General features: G+C 43.8%; 1 protein-coding gene across 1 annotated transcript in view; it reads left to right on the top strand.

The window, feature by feature from the left end:
* LOC138505094 (uncharacterized) overlaps positions 1-18,919 on the top strand; it is a 717,078-nt gene that overhangs the window by 652,727 nt on the left and 45,432 nt on the right. The window contains exons 58-59 of the mRNA XM_069625408.1: positions 7,042-7,132; positions 11,679-11,755. Of these exons, the coding sequence (XP_069481509.1) occupies positions 7,042-7,132; positions 11,679-11,755 (168 nt within the window). The remainder of the gene's footprint in view (positions 1-7,041; positions 7,133-11,678; positions 11,756-18,919) is intronic.

Below are 18,919 nucleotides of genomic sequence, written 5' to 3'. Positions count from 1 at the left end.
ATTGAGGGTTTGTCATGTGCATGGCTTTTTGATATCTATCCCCTTCCCCTGCGCTATGTGATGCAAAGCTGCCATAGTGGGTCCATCATCTGTCTGCCCTTGTTGAACCCTCCCTGTCTCGACGCGCCTTCAAACACTTGTGTCTGTGCACGTTACTAATCACATCTAATGGATTCTGTTTTGACAGACGCATGCACACATACACTCGTTAGTAATAGTGTATTGAGCTCGATTTATGTCGTTATGATTCGCAAGTGATTTTTGGGTGACATTTATCCTTTTGAGTGTGCTAACATGCATATGGTTGTATATTTAGTGTGTTGAATGAACTGAGTAATTCATATGAAGTTCGGATGCCCATGCTATTATTTTTTTCTTTTGGGTGACAGGTATCTCCTCCCCTTTTGCCGCTGCCATCTGTACGCCACTCCTGCAGATGGCTTTTACACTCGACACCTGCAGCTTCGAGTTAATCAGTGGAGCACCATTACGATCTTATGGGACGATCGCCAATGGGCCACATGCCCTTACGCAGTACTAGTGGCTAAGAGCAACATATGTACCTTTCAGCTGGACTAGTGCCTACTTCATGGGACTGCCCTGCGGTTCTAGGCGCTTCCGTGTTGCCTTTTTGGTCGTAAATGTAGGCCCTGTGTACCATGAAGGAACAGGGCGTCACACAAGTAGAAGCTGGTCATTCATTGCGGATGCAGCCCACAGTGATGGAAATCATTTGGGAGTTAGTTTGCGAATAGCTGTATGGGCTTGATGATTTGGATGTGCATTAAAATTATGTTCAGATATTGACCGTGTGGCCTTATTCTTTACTAGTGATGTTGCATATTCCGATTTGTGGCGCGATGTATTGTGAGATGATCTGCATTGGGTTCCGGCTTCTGAGTGGAGTTGTGTGGTACTGTACTGGCCGCGTTTGCCTACGAGGAGTTGTGCAATGTGGGCAGGGAGTGGAGTACAGGCACTCAGTAGGGCCATGTACGGTTGGTTCGCGATGCCGTAATTCTCACCATGGCGGAAAGGTACTTTCCGCCATGCTTGATGGCGTTGAGTACATGTCCGCTAGGGTCAGAATTCGCGTACCGTTGCGCCATGGCGGAAATTACGGTTTTGCAAGGCGCGCGTGCTTGGTGCAGTTAGCGTTGGCGTTCACTACGGTGTCGCTAATGGCATCGTACTTTACGGTGACGGGTCATGATCGCAACGAGCGGTATTCGATGGCGGTATTTCATTTCCGCCTTCGTTTTTGGAATTCCGCCAGGGTCGTAATGAGGGCCTTTGTCCTGCCTTGGGGCAGTCCAGCACCGAAATGCTAGCCAATTCTCCCCTGAACAAGAGTACCAGCAGCAACCCCAGATACGTGTTTCGGTCTGGTTGAACCTCATCAGTAGGGTGTAGCTGTGCCTCTCTAAGAATAGTGAGCAAGGGGTCCACGTCTGAATTCCCCTAGTAACTTAGGGTGAGACCCAAAGTTACTTGAAATATGAAAACAACAAGGGGGGTCCAGGGAGACTCTCTGCCAGACATGAGTCCTGGTTACAAGAGCCTTACCCAGAGTCTTTAGCTCACTATCTTTCTGGGTGTCACACCTCGGGGACCCTGGCGGCTTTGGACTAGATGGAAGCTGCGCCCTTCATTGCTGGTTCCAACACGTACGGCAAAGCGCAGAGTACGGGTCTAGCCCTTCTGTGCAACGCGTTCCGACGCCGGCACTTAATCCCTCCCACTTCCGGTGTCGGATGCGTTGCAACGTACAGTATCTCTGTTTGCCTGCGCTGCCCGTACTCTTTGAGTTTCTTTCCTCTAGCCTTTGGCAAATTATCCATTCCCGGTTCTCAAATTCTTTTACTTTCCGTTTTCCGCAGCCTGCCCTCGCTGCAGCTTTCCTTCGCTCTTCCTCCATCTGCTGTACCGTTCCCGGCTTACTTCTTTCCTTCCCTCCCGCCTAGTGTTGTTTCCCTTCTTTTCTTGTGCATTTCCTCTTTCTACTCTGTCTCGCATTGGTGTCCTTGACTTCCTGTGTACCGACCTCGGCTGGTCCATCGGATTGACTTGCCTCATCCTTTGTCGAAAATTAGTTTGTCTGGTGCTCGATCCTGGTGACCCTGGTACTACTCTTCAACATTGAGCACTTATTGTTCTCTTCCTGGACTCTGTTGTTACCAGCCACTCCTCCATTGCTGCTCCCCCTGGAGTTTACCAAATCTTGCAGAAGTAGACCACGCTTCAGCAGAGAAGAACTATTCTGGGGTTTTTTGTGCCACAGGCTTTTTCCCCACTGTCCGGCGGCCGCGGAGGATAGCCACAGCTCACCCATTGGGTGTCACTGTGGCGTCCTTCCACGGTCGCCCCATCTTCACAAAAAAAAGGAGAAGACTCGAACCAAGGACAACCCGAAGCTGACACAACGCCGGAAACTCAGAGGTGAGGTGGAAGGGGAGGAAAGGGAAACAGACTCTTCTCAGGAGGAAGATGACATAACAGATCTTTCTGACACTGGGTAAGGCTCTTGTAACCAGGACTCATGTCTGGCAGAGAGTCTCCCAGGACCCCCCTAGTTATTTGCATATTTCAAGTAACTTTGGGTCTCACCCTCAGTTACTAGGGGAATCCAGACGTGGACCCCTTGCTCACTATTCTTAGAGAGGCACAGTTACACCCTACTGATGAGGTTCAACCAGACCAAAAAAAGTGTCTGGGGTTGCTGTTGGTACTCTTGTTCAGAGGAAAATTGCCTAGCATTTCGGTGCTGGACTGCCCGAGAGCAGGACAAAGACTGATATGTTTAGGATATTTCTCCTCTGTGAAAGATAGCCTAACATAAATTATTACATTTATAATTATTTATAGAATAAAACTATATAAAGTATAACCCCATATGAGTGAGGCGTTCTCTACAGATAGTTAAGCAAAATAAGGCACAGTGATGAAAAGTGATTTGCACAGGTCTCATAATGTATGAAGTGTGGAAGGTGGGAATTTGAACCCCATATTCATGGTTCCACAGTTTCCAATTCAGAAAGCAGGTAAGACTTCATCTTCTCCTATCCCATCTTCAATATAAGAAACAAAATCATGTTTTCTGTAAAGAAAGCACCAATGTATCTACAAGAGGGACGCCTATGAATCGTCTGTATGCTTAGACAAATACATCTGAGACACAGACAAAGATTTAATTATAAAGAAAACTTATTACGATTATAATCTTAGTCTGTACAATTGTGTGTACTTTCAAAGCACCAAGTAACATGATAAAGCAACCTGAAAAAATTGAACAGAAGAAGTAATTGAAACATTTTCCTAAAGCATCACTTAGTCAGAAAAAAGAAAAGGGGTAGGAGGGGTCATTCCAGACCCACAATTGGGTGCAGTGGCATGCAGATCAGACAGAGGACTCAGCAACAGTCAACCTACTGACCTAACATTCCAGATGTGTACCCCCGGTCTCATTTACTCTATTTTCCTTATGCGTCATCGTCCGGTGTCCTTCCCTTGCATCACATTCTCAATGCCCCCATTTCTTACAATTCATTTTCAGACCTCAGATCCCCTTTTGCTCCATCTTTTAACTATTAACTCAACCCCTTTCCCCTACCGTGGACGCACCGCCTTCCCTTGCCCACATTGCTCTGTCACCATTCCTTTGCACTCACGCCCTTTAAATGCCCATCACACCAAGCAAATTCCTTGCCCGGCACTGCCTTCCATTGCCCTCGATTACAGTTAGGCAAGAGATCACCTTGATTTGCCAGTCAGCCTCTGCCAGACACAATAAGAAGCTGTGCTCAGGATCTTGCTGGCAATTGTGGCTACGGGGTCTGCACTTGGACAATGCAGAACAAAATACGCTGCAGGGACATGGCTTTTTTTGTGCTGCCATGTTACACTTTTTGGGAAATTCAACTGCATATTTCCACTCAAAGAAGCAGAGAGAACTGCAAGAGGAAGCGGGAGCTGCATATTATATTCATGTGTGTTTTCAATAAGGTGGAGTATGTGGATGTGTGTTTCAGTGCTGAGGCTGGGGTAATGTGTTTCAGTGTGTTTGTGAAAGTGTAAAGTGTAGCTGGAAGGATGCATTTGTGTCCATGTGCCTTGGTATCTATATATCTGAATCTGGTGTTGATTTGCATGTGTGTCTTTTGCTGGCCATACAAGAGAAGAGTGTTCTGGACAAAATAATGGAAACTGATCACAGACTTAAAGGATCATTCAGAGTTGGGTGATAACAGTAAAATTGTCAGTATTTGGCAAATACTTTTGATTTTACCATACACCCAATTCAGAGTTTGATCAAACGCCATTGGTGGTATTCCATGGGAATACCGGCTGTGGTGTTTCAGGCAGACTTTCTTGCAGAAAATCCACCTATTTATACCTCCACCAGGTGAACAATCCAAACCGGCCCAAATATTTAAACCTTTCTTTTTACTGTAGAGAACAGAAGCACATGTGCTTCCCTTCAATAGAGTGAACAATGTTTTTCCCAAGGGTAATGTTGAGGGGGTAAAAAGGTGGCATCGCTGATTGCCTCTGCTCACAACTTTACCCATATAATGCATAACAGTGCCAGAAATGTACCCGTTTGTGCATAAATAAACTCAGCAGTAGTGATATGAGACACTACTGTGCACAATCTATTTCTCCCTTCACATTGATGCTAAAAATGGCTGAAACAAATTGTTAAAAAACCTTTTTTACAATACCGCCATCGAATGTGGTATTTCTGAAATAGAACTGGAGGTATTCCAGAAATACCACCTCTGCTGGTGGTAAATTTTGAGTAGGGCAGATTTTCAGAAATACCACCGATGGAGCTGGTAACTTTTTTCCATGGTATTAAAAAATCTAGCCAACTTTGAATTATCCCTGTAATAATAATAATAATAATAGTAGTTTTCTAATACCTAATACCTGCATAATACATCTTTCTATGTGTGTTTTTCAACTGCGTCTGAAAGTAAGCACCACGAACATTCCAACAGCCATTTTAAAAACCACTATTTAAGTAACATTCATGGATGCTATTCAAGGTGCTATTGAACTCTATTTGTATGAACACACGGGTGGTCAGAGGAAGCATTCATACAGAATTAAACCAACAACAAACTAATGAGATATGGACCTTTACTTTCTTGTCAAACAGGTGTCATGATAAGCTGCTGTGGATTGTAACAGGCCAATGGTGTGTGGGGCACAAGATTTCCATCCAGGGTCACAAAACCAGTTATTTAAATGCATAAATTGCCACTGGGTGCTTTGAGCATGCCCCTGAAGCCTAGACTCCTCTCCCTTTCACTCACTGTGAAGGCCCACGTGTGAAGGGCACCGAGGCACATCTACATCATTGCTGAAATCAAGATGGATGCCTCTCCCCATGTACACAGAATCTAAGCAGGTTTTGCAGCACTTGGTTCCTTTGTGGCAGGCTAGATTCTGAAGGATTTTGTCTTCTTCAATGTATTCGTTTACATTTTGGAGCTCTAACCCGTGGGGCAATAGCCCAGCCAGCCTGGGGGTCAATTGTGTCTTCCCCCCCTTGCCAGTCTGCATCTGTTAACGCCCCATATAGTTTCCTACGGCAGACTTTAAAGCTATCATGACGCATGTATTAATGACTTGGCCTGATGATTTTTGGGGTTATTGCCTGCAAGTATACTGTTCAATCTACCTCTTCAGCAATGTTTGTACTATTGCAATGACTGGACTTATGCAAAGTCAATGCACATTTGATGATGACATAGGCTTGATATTTGTCTTTGAGATTAAACCAATAAAATAACATTAGTGTTTTGGACGTGAACCACATATATATCATATCTGACCGTACATATTTTGGCTAATTTTCAGCACCACGTTTGGAAAGATGTTCATATCAAGTTAAAGTGCACAAAACACTTCTTTCTTAGCAAGAGCTTTGATTGCACGTGTGGCGGTCAATGTCCTCTTTGTTAAAACTCTATAATGACAAGTATGCATTGCCAGTTCTACCAGAGCAGATATATAGGGCCATGTACCGTTAAAATGATTGGAGGAAAGGTTTTGATTTGAAGCCTTGTGCCTTCTTTGGAATGTCCGTACTCAGACGGCTACCCTAGAATTGGGTCAGCATAATCTACACCCGTGTGCATTCTTACATATCCAGATGCTTGTCTTCAAGTCATACAGCGATTATCCTGGGACGGTGTGGCACCCGGCATTGCGTGGGTATGTTGGCTCCGTGGTAACCACGGCGTCTGAATGTGTAGATATGTTGGCTGAAGTATGTCTGCCTCGTCTGAACACAGATGGGCAACTGCCTCATACATGCGTCCTGTCCCAAGTGGAAGGTCCAAGGATTTGTGAAATAAGGGACAGGGCAAGGAAAGCGATGTGGCAATGTGCCAAGGCCACAAGGAGGACCTACACAACCTTAGGGAATTACCACTCTAAGAGAAATGATCTGAAGCCTCTCGATTCACAAGCTTTTGGTGGGTGTCACCTGCCATGTAATCCCTTTACTCACCCACCAAGCCCCATACAACCCCATACACTTCAATGGCCGTTCAAAATGGTGTGTGTTCACCAGCCATGGGATACAAAAGGTTCAGCGCTATGCCTCTGTAGACTACATATAGTGGGCTAGTTGAATGTGTGGAGGAGCCCCACTGCTAAACACAAAATTCAAGCCAAAAGACTGATTTTCTTGTGGGCATTGCATACCTTTTTGCATGATACTGATTTTAATGAAATCAAATGAATGCATTGCTTGATTCATAGAAATGCAACCATTCTGAGGGTTTACAAGTATCTTGAATAGCCTTTGTTGAACCCCTTCATGAGGCTTTGGGCAGAGAGCATTGGAGGGGCATTACTGTAACTGGGACGAGCCAACCAACATGATGATGCCCCTCCTCACTAGTGTAAAATTAGGGGCCACATTCTTTGAAGGGTGAGGTCTATACATCACATTTTTGGAGTGAACAATTATATATTGCATTTACCAGCATATAGAAAGTAACATAAACCCACATTCCTTTTTCACAGAATCTGCAACCTGTCGGCATCAATCAACCCAAGCATGCAGCGGAACTGCCAGAGAACAGAGTGAAAAACAGATACAACAATGTCTTGCCGTGTAAGTCACAACAATGTCTTGCCATGGAAGTCACTGCATGCAGTCTTCCTGTGGTCCACTCTGGCTCCAGCCAGATTACCATTATTAATATAAAACAATGTATTGACATGTAAGTCGCTGCATGGAGTCTGTCCATGGTCCACTCTGGCTCCAGCCAAACTACCATTATTATTATACAATAATGTCTTTCCATGTAAGTCACAACACTGTCTTGCCATGAAATGCACTGCATGCAGTCTTCCTGTGGTCCACTCTGGCTCCAGCCAGATTACCATTATTAATATAAAACAATTTATTGACATGTAAGTCACTGCATGGAGTCTGTCCATGGTCCACTCTGGCTCCAGCCAAACTACCATTATTATTATACAACAATGTCTTGCCATGTAAGTCACTGCATGGAGTCTGCCTATGGTTCTACTCTGGCTCCAGCCAGATTACTCATACTAATATACAACAGTTTCTTGCCATGTAAGCACTGCATCGATTCCGCCCCCGTGTTCCACTGTGGCTGCAGCTAGATTACCATTATTATTATACGCCAATGTCATGCCTTGTAAGTCGCTACATGGAGTCTTCCTATGGTCCACTCTGGCTACAGCCAGATTACTGTTATTAATATATAACAATGAATTGACATGTAAGTATGGAGTCTTCCCCTGGTCCAGTCTGGCCACAGCCCTCTTACCATAATTAATATACAACAATGTCTTGCCATGTAAATAGCTGAATGGACACTTCTTGTGGTCCACTCTGGCTACAGCCAGATTACCATTATTAACATACAACAATGCATTGACGTGTAAGTATGGAGCCTGCCCGTGGTGCATTCACACTCCAGCCAGATAACCATTATTATGAAACAATGTTTTGCCATGTAAATTTCTGCATGGTGTCTGCCCATGGTCCAGTCTGGCTCCAGCCAGATTACCATTATTTATATATAACAATGCCTTGATGTAAAAGTAGCTGCATGGAGTCTGCCGGTAGTTCACTCGGACTCCAGCCAGATTACCACTATGGAAATCTGTGCATGGAGTCTGTCCACGGTCCACTCAGGCTCCAGACGGATAATTGCTGCATGAAGACTTCCCGTGGCTCCAGACAGATTGCCATTATTATTTATTTATTTATTTATGGTTACATGTTACAGTCAGATCCATACAACATTTTAGTGATAAAGAACATCATTAACATGGCATTTTTTTCTGATGGGAGCTATCCAACATTAAGTCATCAAAACTTACAAAAAGGTTTTGAGTCTAAAGCATTAAGAATTATCCACAGGCGTAAATAAGTGCAAGGCTCTTTGAATAGTACACGTTTTATAACATACAAATGTAGGGTTTTGATAACATCTCTGAACCATCGTGGCATTATCGGACACAAAGACAGAAAATGTACTCTATTTTGGATCACCAATTCACAAAGCGGCAGAGTCTATCCTTGTACAGTAGATTATTCCTTGCACCCATCACTGCATTCATATTTAAATGAATGCGCTTGAAAGTCAGATAAACTCGGTGTATTCTTAGCTCACATTCCATTTAAATACTGCTGCATCGCCGTCCGCGTTGCATGAGACGGCATTGAGTCACAAGAAGGTTTTCTGCATTTTTAAGTAGGAATCGATTTTCTAGAGGAGGTCTTGTGCGATCATTGCACAACAAAATACTTATTTTTAATAGCAATAGCTTGATGTGGGGCAGGGTTTTAAAACATGCGGCTCAACGGATGTTCTGGACTACAACTCCCATGAACCCTCCCCATTGAGTATGTTGACTAGAGTTGATGGGAGTTGTAACAGAAAACATCTGGAGAGGCAAACCCTGTCGGCCTCTGATGTTGGGAAACATGCTTACACAACAAAGATGGAGCACTTATCTCAGGTGGCAAACACTAGTGCCTGGCTTCGTACACCACTCTCCATTTTACTGGTGATTACCTTCACAAGCCTTACCTCATCATCTACTCCCCTCATGAAGAGAGGGGTGATAAACTGAAAGCACCATAATGGCGACAATGTTGTGCTGCAGTAATGCCGCGGGACACAGAGGTGCAAGCCACATCATCACCTGTTTCCCATCTGGGGCTATGTCTCTCACTAATCTGGCCTACTGAAACCACTAGTCATGGCCATTCTGTATTGTATTCATCATTTTTATACTGCCTTTTCTAATTTGTATGGCCTCAAAGTGCTTCATGGTCGGAACACCCTCAGGGACCGAAGTCCAGGTATAGGAACGTTGTCAGAGGAGGCTTAAGATTTGCGTGTGCATTTTGCCTAGATTAAGATTTAGGAGGGCTGGTTAGGCTCTAATAAGCAACCCAAGAGGCTAGGCATTTAGATGGGTGCTGAAGGAGGTCACGACACAGCACTAGTGCAGGAAACCTGATATGTACCCAGCTAGACCAAAATGTGTTATAGGTTGTCGCTGTATTGTTGCAGAGGTGTTGAGGCAAGTCTGGTGAGAGACGGTTACGTAATCAGCTAGACCGAATTAGTCATAGTTGTAGCTGCGTTCTAAAGTGCTTGAATGGATAGCCATGCTTGCGGAAGATGTCCACTGAAGTGGCGCGTTTAAGCGTACCGTAAGCGCAGATGGAGCTTATCTTTGATTTTGCTGTGTCATCCGGTCTTCCGTGGGGATGAGAAAGCCAGCTCCCTTTGTAGACCTTTCTAGGCACCGTAGACAGATTACCCTCAAGTCTACCAAATGCAGTAGACTGGATGTCCTAGAGTATCCTCTAGGCGGGACTGAACAGGCTGCCATAAAAACTAGGATAATGGGGTTCTCCAAGCGCAATCGACAGATTACCTTTATAGTCTTCCAAGTTCTACAAATGCTAGCAAAGGGAGTCAACTAAGTGTGTTGTCAAGGATACCTGCATATATCCACTGTGTGTTACACTGGCTGACCAGATCAGTTATAAGTTACAAGTGCAATGGAGGGTTCCAACATATATCTTCGAGCGTCATGGGCGGGCTGAACATTATAAGGCATACATGCTCTATGTGTGACACCAGTGCTGGCCTGCATTTGTTTTCTTCCATTTGCTATATTATGTTATGTTCTGTTGACATATGCAGTGCAGCGCTACCACCCAGGGGCATTCTCCTGGCACTCACATGACTCTGCAAGAAAGAGAAGGGGGTGGATTTGTGAGAGTAGAGGGATAGGATAGGTCCATAACCAGGAGAAAATTACATCTGTGTGTCTTTGGATGCAGATGGGTTGATTGTGTGGACTGGCTTGTTGTGTCCGTAAAAGTGAGTGCCAGTGCCTGGGTTGTTTGATGGATGTGAATGTCTGTTATGTTAGGTGTGTGTTTTGTGTTTTATGTGTCAATTGGCAGGTAGTTAAAGTTATGGTTGTGCACACTGGCTTGTTATGTCCATAGGGGTAAGGTCCAGTGCTTGGGTTTGTTGTTGTATGTGAGTGTTAGTGATGTTGGGTGTGTGCTTGTGTGTAGTTTGGCTAGCCCATCGGTGTGCATAGTACAAGGGAGGTGTGTCGGAGGGGAGCAGGTGCGGGTTGGTTATTACATTCCGTACTCTCAAAGTTCTTCTAGGTGGCTAATCTAAATGTGACACATGGCTAATCTTCACAATTCTATCTAAATGTGATAGAATTAGCGGGTGGCTATGCCCAGCCACCCGCATATCTAGGTACAACCCCATGGCTGTCGCTACTGCTATCTACGATTTTTATTTTAAACCTTGTAGTTGATGGAAATCCGACATAGACTTTTTAGTTTTCACGTATGCGCCACGCATAAGCCGAACCTATTGCATTGGAGTACATCCAGGAGGGAGATGCCATGTGAGGAGGAACACAAAGCTTGTGGTTGTTGTTAGGTTATTTACCCACCCATTGACTGCTCAGGGATGTGCTAATCCATGTGGGAATTCCCACCCACTACCTGCCCATCCCTGCCCAAAAAACACCCTACTGACATCTCTTTGATCTATCTTCATCAAGTAGTAACCTCAAACGTTGGCCTGCCGGTGACATTCTAAGCATTCTGCTTGGAGTTAACAGATTCATTGCATCTGTAAAAGCATTTTTGGTGTAATAAAAATGCCTTAACTAAGTTTTCTTTCAGCCATTTGTTGTATCTGTTCCTTACACTGAAGTCATGCTAAATGCAAGATTTGACACACCCTTCAGCGTGTATAGGTATTTACCAGGCACTGCTATCATATGACCAGGTAATTACACACTTTTCCAGCTATTGCCAATGAATGCCATGTAGTACCATTATGGCAAATCCTGGCAAATGTCTATTAAAACAAGGCAAAATGTTGGCTTTCCCAATGCCTGTGTTATGTTTTCTATTTCAGGGGTAATGTTTTTCAATGTTATAATGTATGCACCTTTGAATGGTCCAATTCTTGTTCCCGTGTGCATTAATTCTGAGGAGTAGACTCTGGCTATCAGGCTCTGAAGAGTCTTGCAGGTTGGCGGGTCAGGAAAGTTTGTGTCAGGAAAAATATTTGTATTCAGTTCTAATGCATATGGTTCTTTTATTTTGTATGTTTCAGATGATGTGTCCCGTGTTAAGCTTTCCTGTGGCCCACCAGGATCAGCGAATGATTATATGAACGCGAACTATATACCGGTAAGTAACTACCAATCGTTTCCCACAGCGGGTACATTTCAACGTTTTTAACAATTCATTCAAAATGGTGGTTTATGTTCTGGTTTTGGGTGATCTGTGATCGCTTCACACTCCCACTTTTCTGCTTTGCATTTACTAGGCTGGTTGGGTCGTCTTGTCCATCCCGTCACACCGACCTCGGTCATCTTCTTGATTGCATAATGCAACCCTAGTTGTATCCGGCTGTTTTTATCATGTTCACCTGTCTGCTTTCATGTTTTTTTTTTTATTTAAGCGTACATTTCTTATATTCTATTGGGGATGGGTAGAGTACCACCCTATGCAAAATAACTCTCTTTAGTGTTCTCTTTTCAGTATTTGGAAAACAATGCTGGGAACTCCAAAACCTTATTTTTGCCCAAATATACCCAGAAGTCTATGATAACTAATAGTCCTCTGCTTTGTACCGAGAGAGCACTAAGAGGATATTAGGGCCTTTAATAAGTGACCGCTCTTCAGACCTTTACACCTTTGGATCATTATCCGTCCATCCCCGCTGGGAGAATTTGTTCAAACCTACAATGCACTCAAAGGCCACGCTTTGCAAAGACATCGTGGAGCAAGCTGTGAGAGCTGCAAATTCTGCACGCTCCTCCTTTGCAAATTACACGCATGATGATTCACGAAGAATCCCACAGGCACAGGGGAAAATGAGTGCAAATCCCACATCATGCCAGAGAAGCAGTGGAGATGATGAAACAGCAAATCTCCCAAGATCAACTCGCGTGCAATGCTGTGGAAAAAGATGAGGGAGAAATGACACAGTGCTGGGGAATACTGACAGAAAATGTAGACCAAACCCACATATTCCTTATGCCAGGTGGGAACAAGAGCAGTTGGTGGCCAGGCCAAAAAGGAAGAAGCGAGTGTCTGCTTTTGTTTAGCGAATCAACATTCTCTCCCGAGGTTTGGCTCCAAATGTAGGTGTGCACCTCATTTCCATTTCCTGTCCCCAACCACTCCTTTGCTCACACCCACTTTGCAAATCTGAATTTAGTTAATCAGTCTTTCAAATGTCAGTAAGATAGCTCAGTGATTTAAGCACTCACTCCAGACATCTCTAATCAGCCTGTGGATCACAGGTTTGAATCTTGATAGGACAAACTGCGCCCTTCATCCTTTCCAAAGTTGGTGAATTAATTATCATTAAATTGGCTAATAATAATAATACAAAGTAGTAGAAATACATCAGTAAGGTCTAAATAAGATGTTATTAGTATTGCTACTATCCCTCCAAACCCACCCTTATTTGCGTGGTTGCAGAATTCACACAAGCGCCGCAATCTGCACACATACAGTGCTAGTAGTTGCAACTATGTACATTTGTGTGAGCGGTGCACATTTCTTATTCCCACACGCTGCACATTTTCCCGAGTGAAAATCCATTGACACCCATAAGGCAACTTTGTAAAATCCGTCCCATGGTAGCTTGAATGCGGCCACAGGTCACTAGATTCCTTGGAAGATGCAGCATTGACTCAAAAGATGTCCTAACCCCGCCTCTCTTCTAAAGGAACATACATCTCAAGGTAATTGCAGACTTGGTAGAATTGCTTGCCTTGAACTCCTTATTTGCAGCCCCATAGGAAATGAGTTCATGCGCCAAGACATTCTTCCCTACCAAGTAAGCAGGATCCGTCATACAGAGATCGGATACCATTGTGCAACTACGTTCCTCCTTCTTACCTTGGGGTTCCTACAAAGAAAATAGCCCTGCACCCTTAGTGATTCCTGACCCGTGTGTGTATAATCGGGGTCACACGTACAGCCGCAGACATGTCGAACATGAGTGCAGCTGAACAATATGTGTCTCTGTCCGTTTAAAGAAATAGAAAAGTATTTCCAAAGTTTAGAACTCCTGATTCATTTCCCTTTCTGATCTGCCCTGATGATTTTGTCAACCCAAGATCATGGACAGGGGCCCATGGTACCCAATAGAGAAGGCATCTAGTGTATGAAACACTATCATTATTTAAGGCCTCGTGACCGCTTCAGGCGTATCCCTGCAGAAACTCAACTGGAAGAAACAGCTCTATACTGGTGCTACTCTAGGTAGTCAGACCCAGTCACAGCAATAGTATTTGGCCAGTGGTAACTCTATTGGTTTTTCTTGAATACTGCTGGTGGTATTAAATAAAATCCACTTGTTTTTTGTAGTTTTCTTTCCATGTCCCCGTCATATTGAGGGTGATCATGGATAGTTAACAGTAGTGGTGCATACTGATGCAGTACACTTTTTGTAATGCACAAAAAGTTCCATTCTGACCCTTCTTTGCATTACATGGGTAAGCAGTTGAGAGGTTGGGCATCAGAGAAGCCCACCTTTTCGTTCCATTCCAGTGCCCCCATTTAACATGGTGTTCCCCCGAGTATTGGAGAGAAGTGATTGTACTTCCCACCTGTGCAGGAGAAAAACTTTTTAAAAAACTGCTGGGGACTTTTTACAAGTTTTACTTTGACCTCTGGTCACATCTCTAGTCCATTCAACAGCGATCATACAGTGCACGCATTGTATGGGAGTCGGCTTGGAGTGTACAGGGATGCCACACGAGATCTCTGCTATCCACACAGCCACGGGAGAAAGTGTGCATTGCTCTGAACTGAGAAAAATCTATTATTCGCCCCTTTTAAAAAGAGACAACTTAGAGGTGTACAGTGCGGCAATAAAACTGTAAGAGAGGATTTGAAAAAGGCCATAGTGGAAATAGATTCAAATGTTAAATGTTGCACTCACTATCTGTAGTCTGTCAGCTGCAATGCAGTGCATGTCTTTGAGTCAGCACAAGAAACTCTGCACTGCTGCTCTACAGTGCCCACATCTTCAAGGAGTCTCTCCTCCTCAAAAACTAGGCCATCATGTCGCCCCTCACGCCACCTGACTTGCTAAGTGTCTCCCGTCCATCTCCTCCCTGCCACCTGGTAAGCTGTACCCCTCCTCTATGCCCCCTCTGTATCCTACCCCCGCTGTATATCTGTTCTGTTGTTACCACTAAAAAGCACTCCATTATACATCTGTAATGTTTTACACCTCTGTAAAACGTTCTGTTATGTATATGTGTTGGTGTATACCTCTGTAAAGCGCTCAGTTGCTTCTCGGAGCTAGGTCCGCACTCAAAAAATACAATAATAATAATAGTAGCAGCACAGCAGGCTTTGAACATGAGTTGGGGCAAGGCTGGGACTCTGCTGCTGGGAAAGGAACCCTGCCCTCAAACAATCACAGGAGAACAACTAAAGGACGAAATGGAAATTGGTGTCCCGGGGCCAACAAGCAGAAAGATATTAACTTAATAATGTTGTTATGTTCCACGTAGGATCACTATTCATGAATTGCTCATTTTCCTTTCTGGCATGGTCACTGGGACTGGGCACAGAGCACGAGAAGAAGAACATTGTCAGAAGGGTCCTACCATTTCAAGATGGTGGGTGTACCTCTTTTAGGGGAGTATGCCAAAAAAGACAACAGCCTTGCAATGCTGCAGTCCTGCTTTTGTTGTCCCTGGTTTCCCAAGCTACTTACCCTGTCTTCTGCTGTGCTTGCTTTATGATCTCTTCGCCTGAGCGGTCTTAAATTGCTTGAATAAAGGTATTGTTTATTGCCTGCATCAAACGTCTTGGTAGAAGCAGCAGCTACACTGCAAAGCAGCTGTACGTGGGGGCATAGAGCTGCTATTCAAGGAGACTGGTGCAAATAGCTTGAATAATATGGCCGACAAAGAAATGCAAGAATTGAAATCTCCAAAACTTTTAGGGTGACTGAGCAACCGAATGGCAGCAGGACCCCTTTCTTCTACATATCTTCATGTGCTCTGGCAGCGAGCAAAGCCCACTCTAGCCAGACCTAACCAAACATTATAAGCATCCATTTAATTACCCTGGGTACAAACATAGCGGTATCTTTCCCTTCAGAGTTTGCAGACTTTATTCGTATCATGAGTTTCTTGACACCATTTATCAGCAAATAAAGCATGGGCATGCCGTCGCGCTTAGGGAGAAGGAGAGATGTGCTCTTGGCGGCTCACATATTCAAGGAGAGAGCTCACACCATGTTTTCTCTTTTGTTTTTTTCCAATTGTTTTTATAGTTCGGAAACGTGCTTCTGACTTCTTCAAAGTTGCCCATTTTTCTCAAACTATTTCTTTGTGATTTTGCTATTCTGACCTGTTCTGCTGGTTTAGAATTCCACACGTGAGCAGCCCATGTTCTGCTCCTCATTAGTTTTGATGGGAAGCGACACATGACGATTGTCATTTCGCACTCGCTCCCTTCCTTCTGTGGGCATCCGGGAACGCTGCAACCTGGATGACTGAAACCTGGCACCTCTCTGTTTCGTTTTTGCTCATAGATATGGGTCTAGACACCCGACTGAGAGACAAAGCAGCGGTATGGATGATACTTGCCAGTTTACCACTGTTCCTGGTATTGGTATAAGAATACAGTTGCATCACCAGTTAGATTAAGTTGATTTCAAATAAATATCCCTGCCTGAAAAACCAGTTGTCTGAAAGTCAATGGATCCATTGCAGCCATTTCATCCTCTATGTTCCCTAATTCCATTCCATATCACAGGGATTTAGAAAAGCCGTTTCTGGCTGCAAAAGCGGCTGCATGACAGGAAATGTTCAGTTGCAGATATCAAGCAGCCGGTGTAACTGAAAACCTCTCGGCTAAGTGTCCCTTTCAGCTTCTGCGACTTGATTTCACAGTAATGCAGCACATAGGCCGGAATTAAAGTGCTGAGCTCATTTGACTGGGGTTGAAATAGCTATGAATTTAAATGTGTTTTTTACCTAACCATACTTGAAGAAAAAACACATTCTTAATCTATTTCATCGGTAAAGTATGTTCTCTCGTTTAGGTCAGGATGTACATATGTTACCATATTTTCACACGCCCTGCAGTATAGTCATGCATTACCATAAACACTGGTTCAAGGCCAGATTGTGCACTGAAAAACAATTAAATATGTGGTCCAAAATAATCTGATATAATCCACTGTAATCTGAAAATCCTCTGACGTAAACTGAAGTAACCTGAAAGTAATCTAAGGTACTCTTAACGTAACCTGAAGGAGATTAAAAGGAATCCAACGTGATCTAAAGTAGCATGAAGAATTTGAAAAGAATCTGAAGAAAACCAAAGTAATCTCAAGTAATCCAAAACAATCTGAAGTACTCTGAAAGTAATCTGAAGTAATCTGAACATTACCTGAATGTAATCCTAAATAATCAGAAGCATTCCAAAATTCTGATTTAATAAATGGTAGTCCGAATTATTCAAAAGTTATTAAAAGCATATAAAAATAAAGTAATAACATTAATTTTAATTCGAATATTGTGTTTCTTTATAAGAGTACATTTTGCCACACTTGAATATCTACTTATGTCTCAGATGTATTGTCCTGTAATTAATAACACGCATTGGAAAAGCCCATAGTTTTGTCCTGTGCGCTGGATTGTCATCTAATGTAACCCGCAGGAGCAGAGATTCTACTGTCTCCTTTGTATCGGAAAGGTGAAAACACAGTAGTAATATGTTATCATTTAGTTTTGTAAGGAAAAGGTAAATGCTAGAAGTAACAGGTTATTAATGATAATCAAAAAAAGTAGTGTGAAAAAAGTTGTGATGTAAAGAATATGTGAATGGAGGGTACATGCCTGTCATAGAACAACCAGAACTGGTGGCTGTGGCACTGCCTGCTTCTTTTTGGTGGCCCACTCATTTGAGGTGAGCATCTTTGGACTGTGTTTGTGTGACAAGGTCCCTGATCTGAGAATTGGGATTTTGCGGGGCATGGAGTCATAAACTAGACATGTGAACGATAGGCAGGCTTCTAATATATACATTTTAAGGTTGTCTTCTACACAAATAGACAAGGTTGAAATATAGACAGTTTATGGTTGGCATGAATGTCTGGTTGAGAGAGAGATGAAATGAGCATTGGGGACAGGGAGGTGATGGGGATGAGGTGATGAGGATGAAACTCCCTTTACAAGAACAAGGTAGCCTGAAAGAAAGAAAACAAATAAGTGGTGATCAGGGCCTTAATGGACAAAGCTAGAAGAGAGGGGCCAAAGCATGAATCCGCCACCTCAAGAAGTACATAGCCATCACGCGTAGAAAAAGTAGAGACCCCAAGAAGCAAGAGCCCTCCCTGGATGCACCTACGGATAAGCTGAACTTGGGCTCCTGGAATACTAGCGGCTTCTCCCACCTGACCATCAAGTCGGACGTAAACCTGAGAAAATTTGATGTGCTGTGCCTACAAGAAAAATGGCTCTCCATGAAATCTTCACTTGACGGCTATGAAATAGCCCTCTCACCAGCGCAAAAGGGCCCCAAGGGAAGACCCAGATCTGGTCTAATTACAGCAGTAAAATCGGGCAGTGGTCTCCACGTGAAAAAAGTGACAAAGGCAACTGAATTCATTTTGGCCACCATCATTGTTTGGTCTGGGCAACCAGACCGTCATGCCCATACACAGCATGAGGAGATCCTACTGATCAACCTTTACTGGAATCCCAAATGCGTGACTAACGAGAACTTCCTAGATCAATTGGAAACCTTAATCGATTCAACCATGATTAAGGAAGGGATACAATATATCATCATTACTGGCGACATGAACGTCGATTTGTTCGCTCGCCTGAACAATTCCAGAGGGAGAGCCTTCTTATGGACTAAATTAATGGAGACTAGAGACCTGCATAATCTCCATCAGCCATCAGAACTTACGACCTGGAAAATTCCAATGTGGGAGAACCACGGCCATGCAGCCACAATTCATTACATCCACATTTCACGAAGTTTATTGAAAACCATGCAGTCCTTCGAGGTGATCAGGACCAAAAACAGTGACCACAATATGCTGACCTGCGCTTGGCTCTCCCTCTAACCTGAAGAAAGTCACACAAACGTTAACTGTGAAGCTAACTCCAGCGGGACCAGACTGAGACTCACTGAAAGAGCCATTATCTCACTCACGCAGACCCATGTCTCTCAAAAGACAACTGGGGTCACAAGCCAAACTAATCTCGCTGACTACTCCACAGCCCTCTCAGTCTTTAAACCAAGAAAGGCAAAGACTCCAGGGCACCCAACTTCGACCCCACATGTCTTCAACGA

Source organism: Ambystoma mexicanum, chromosome 11, assembly GCF_040938575.1.
Source record: "Ambystoma mexicanum isolate Mex_15411 chromosome 11, UKY_AmexF1_1, whole genome shotgun sequence".
Lineage (NCBI taxonomy): Eukaryota > Metazoa > Chordata > Amphibia > Caudata > Ambystomatidae > Ambystoma > Ambystoma mexicanum.
Note: the sequence above shows the minus strand (reverse complement) of the source record. Positions and strands in the feature narration are given on the sequence as shown.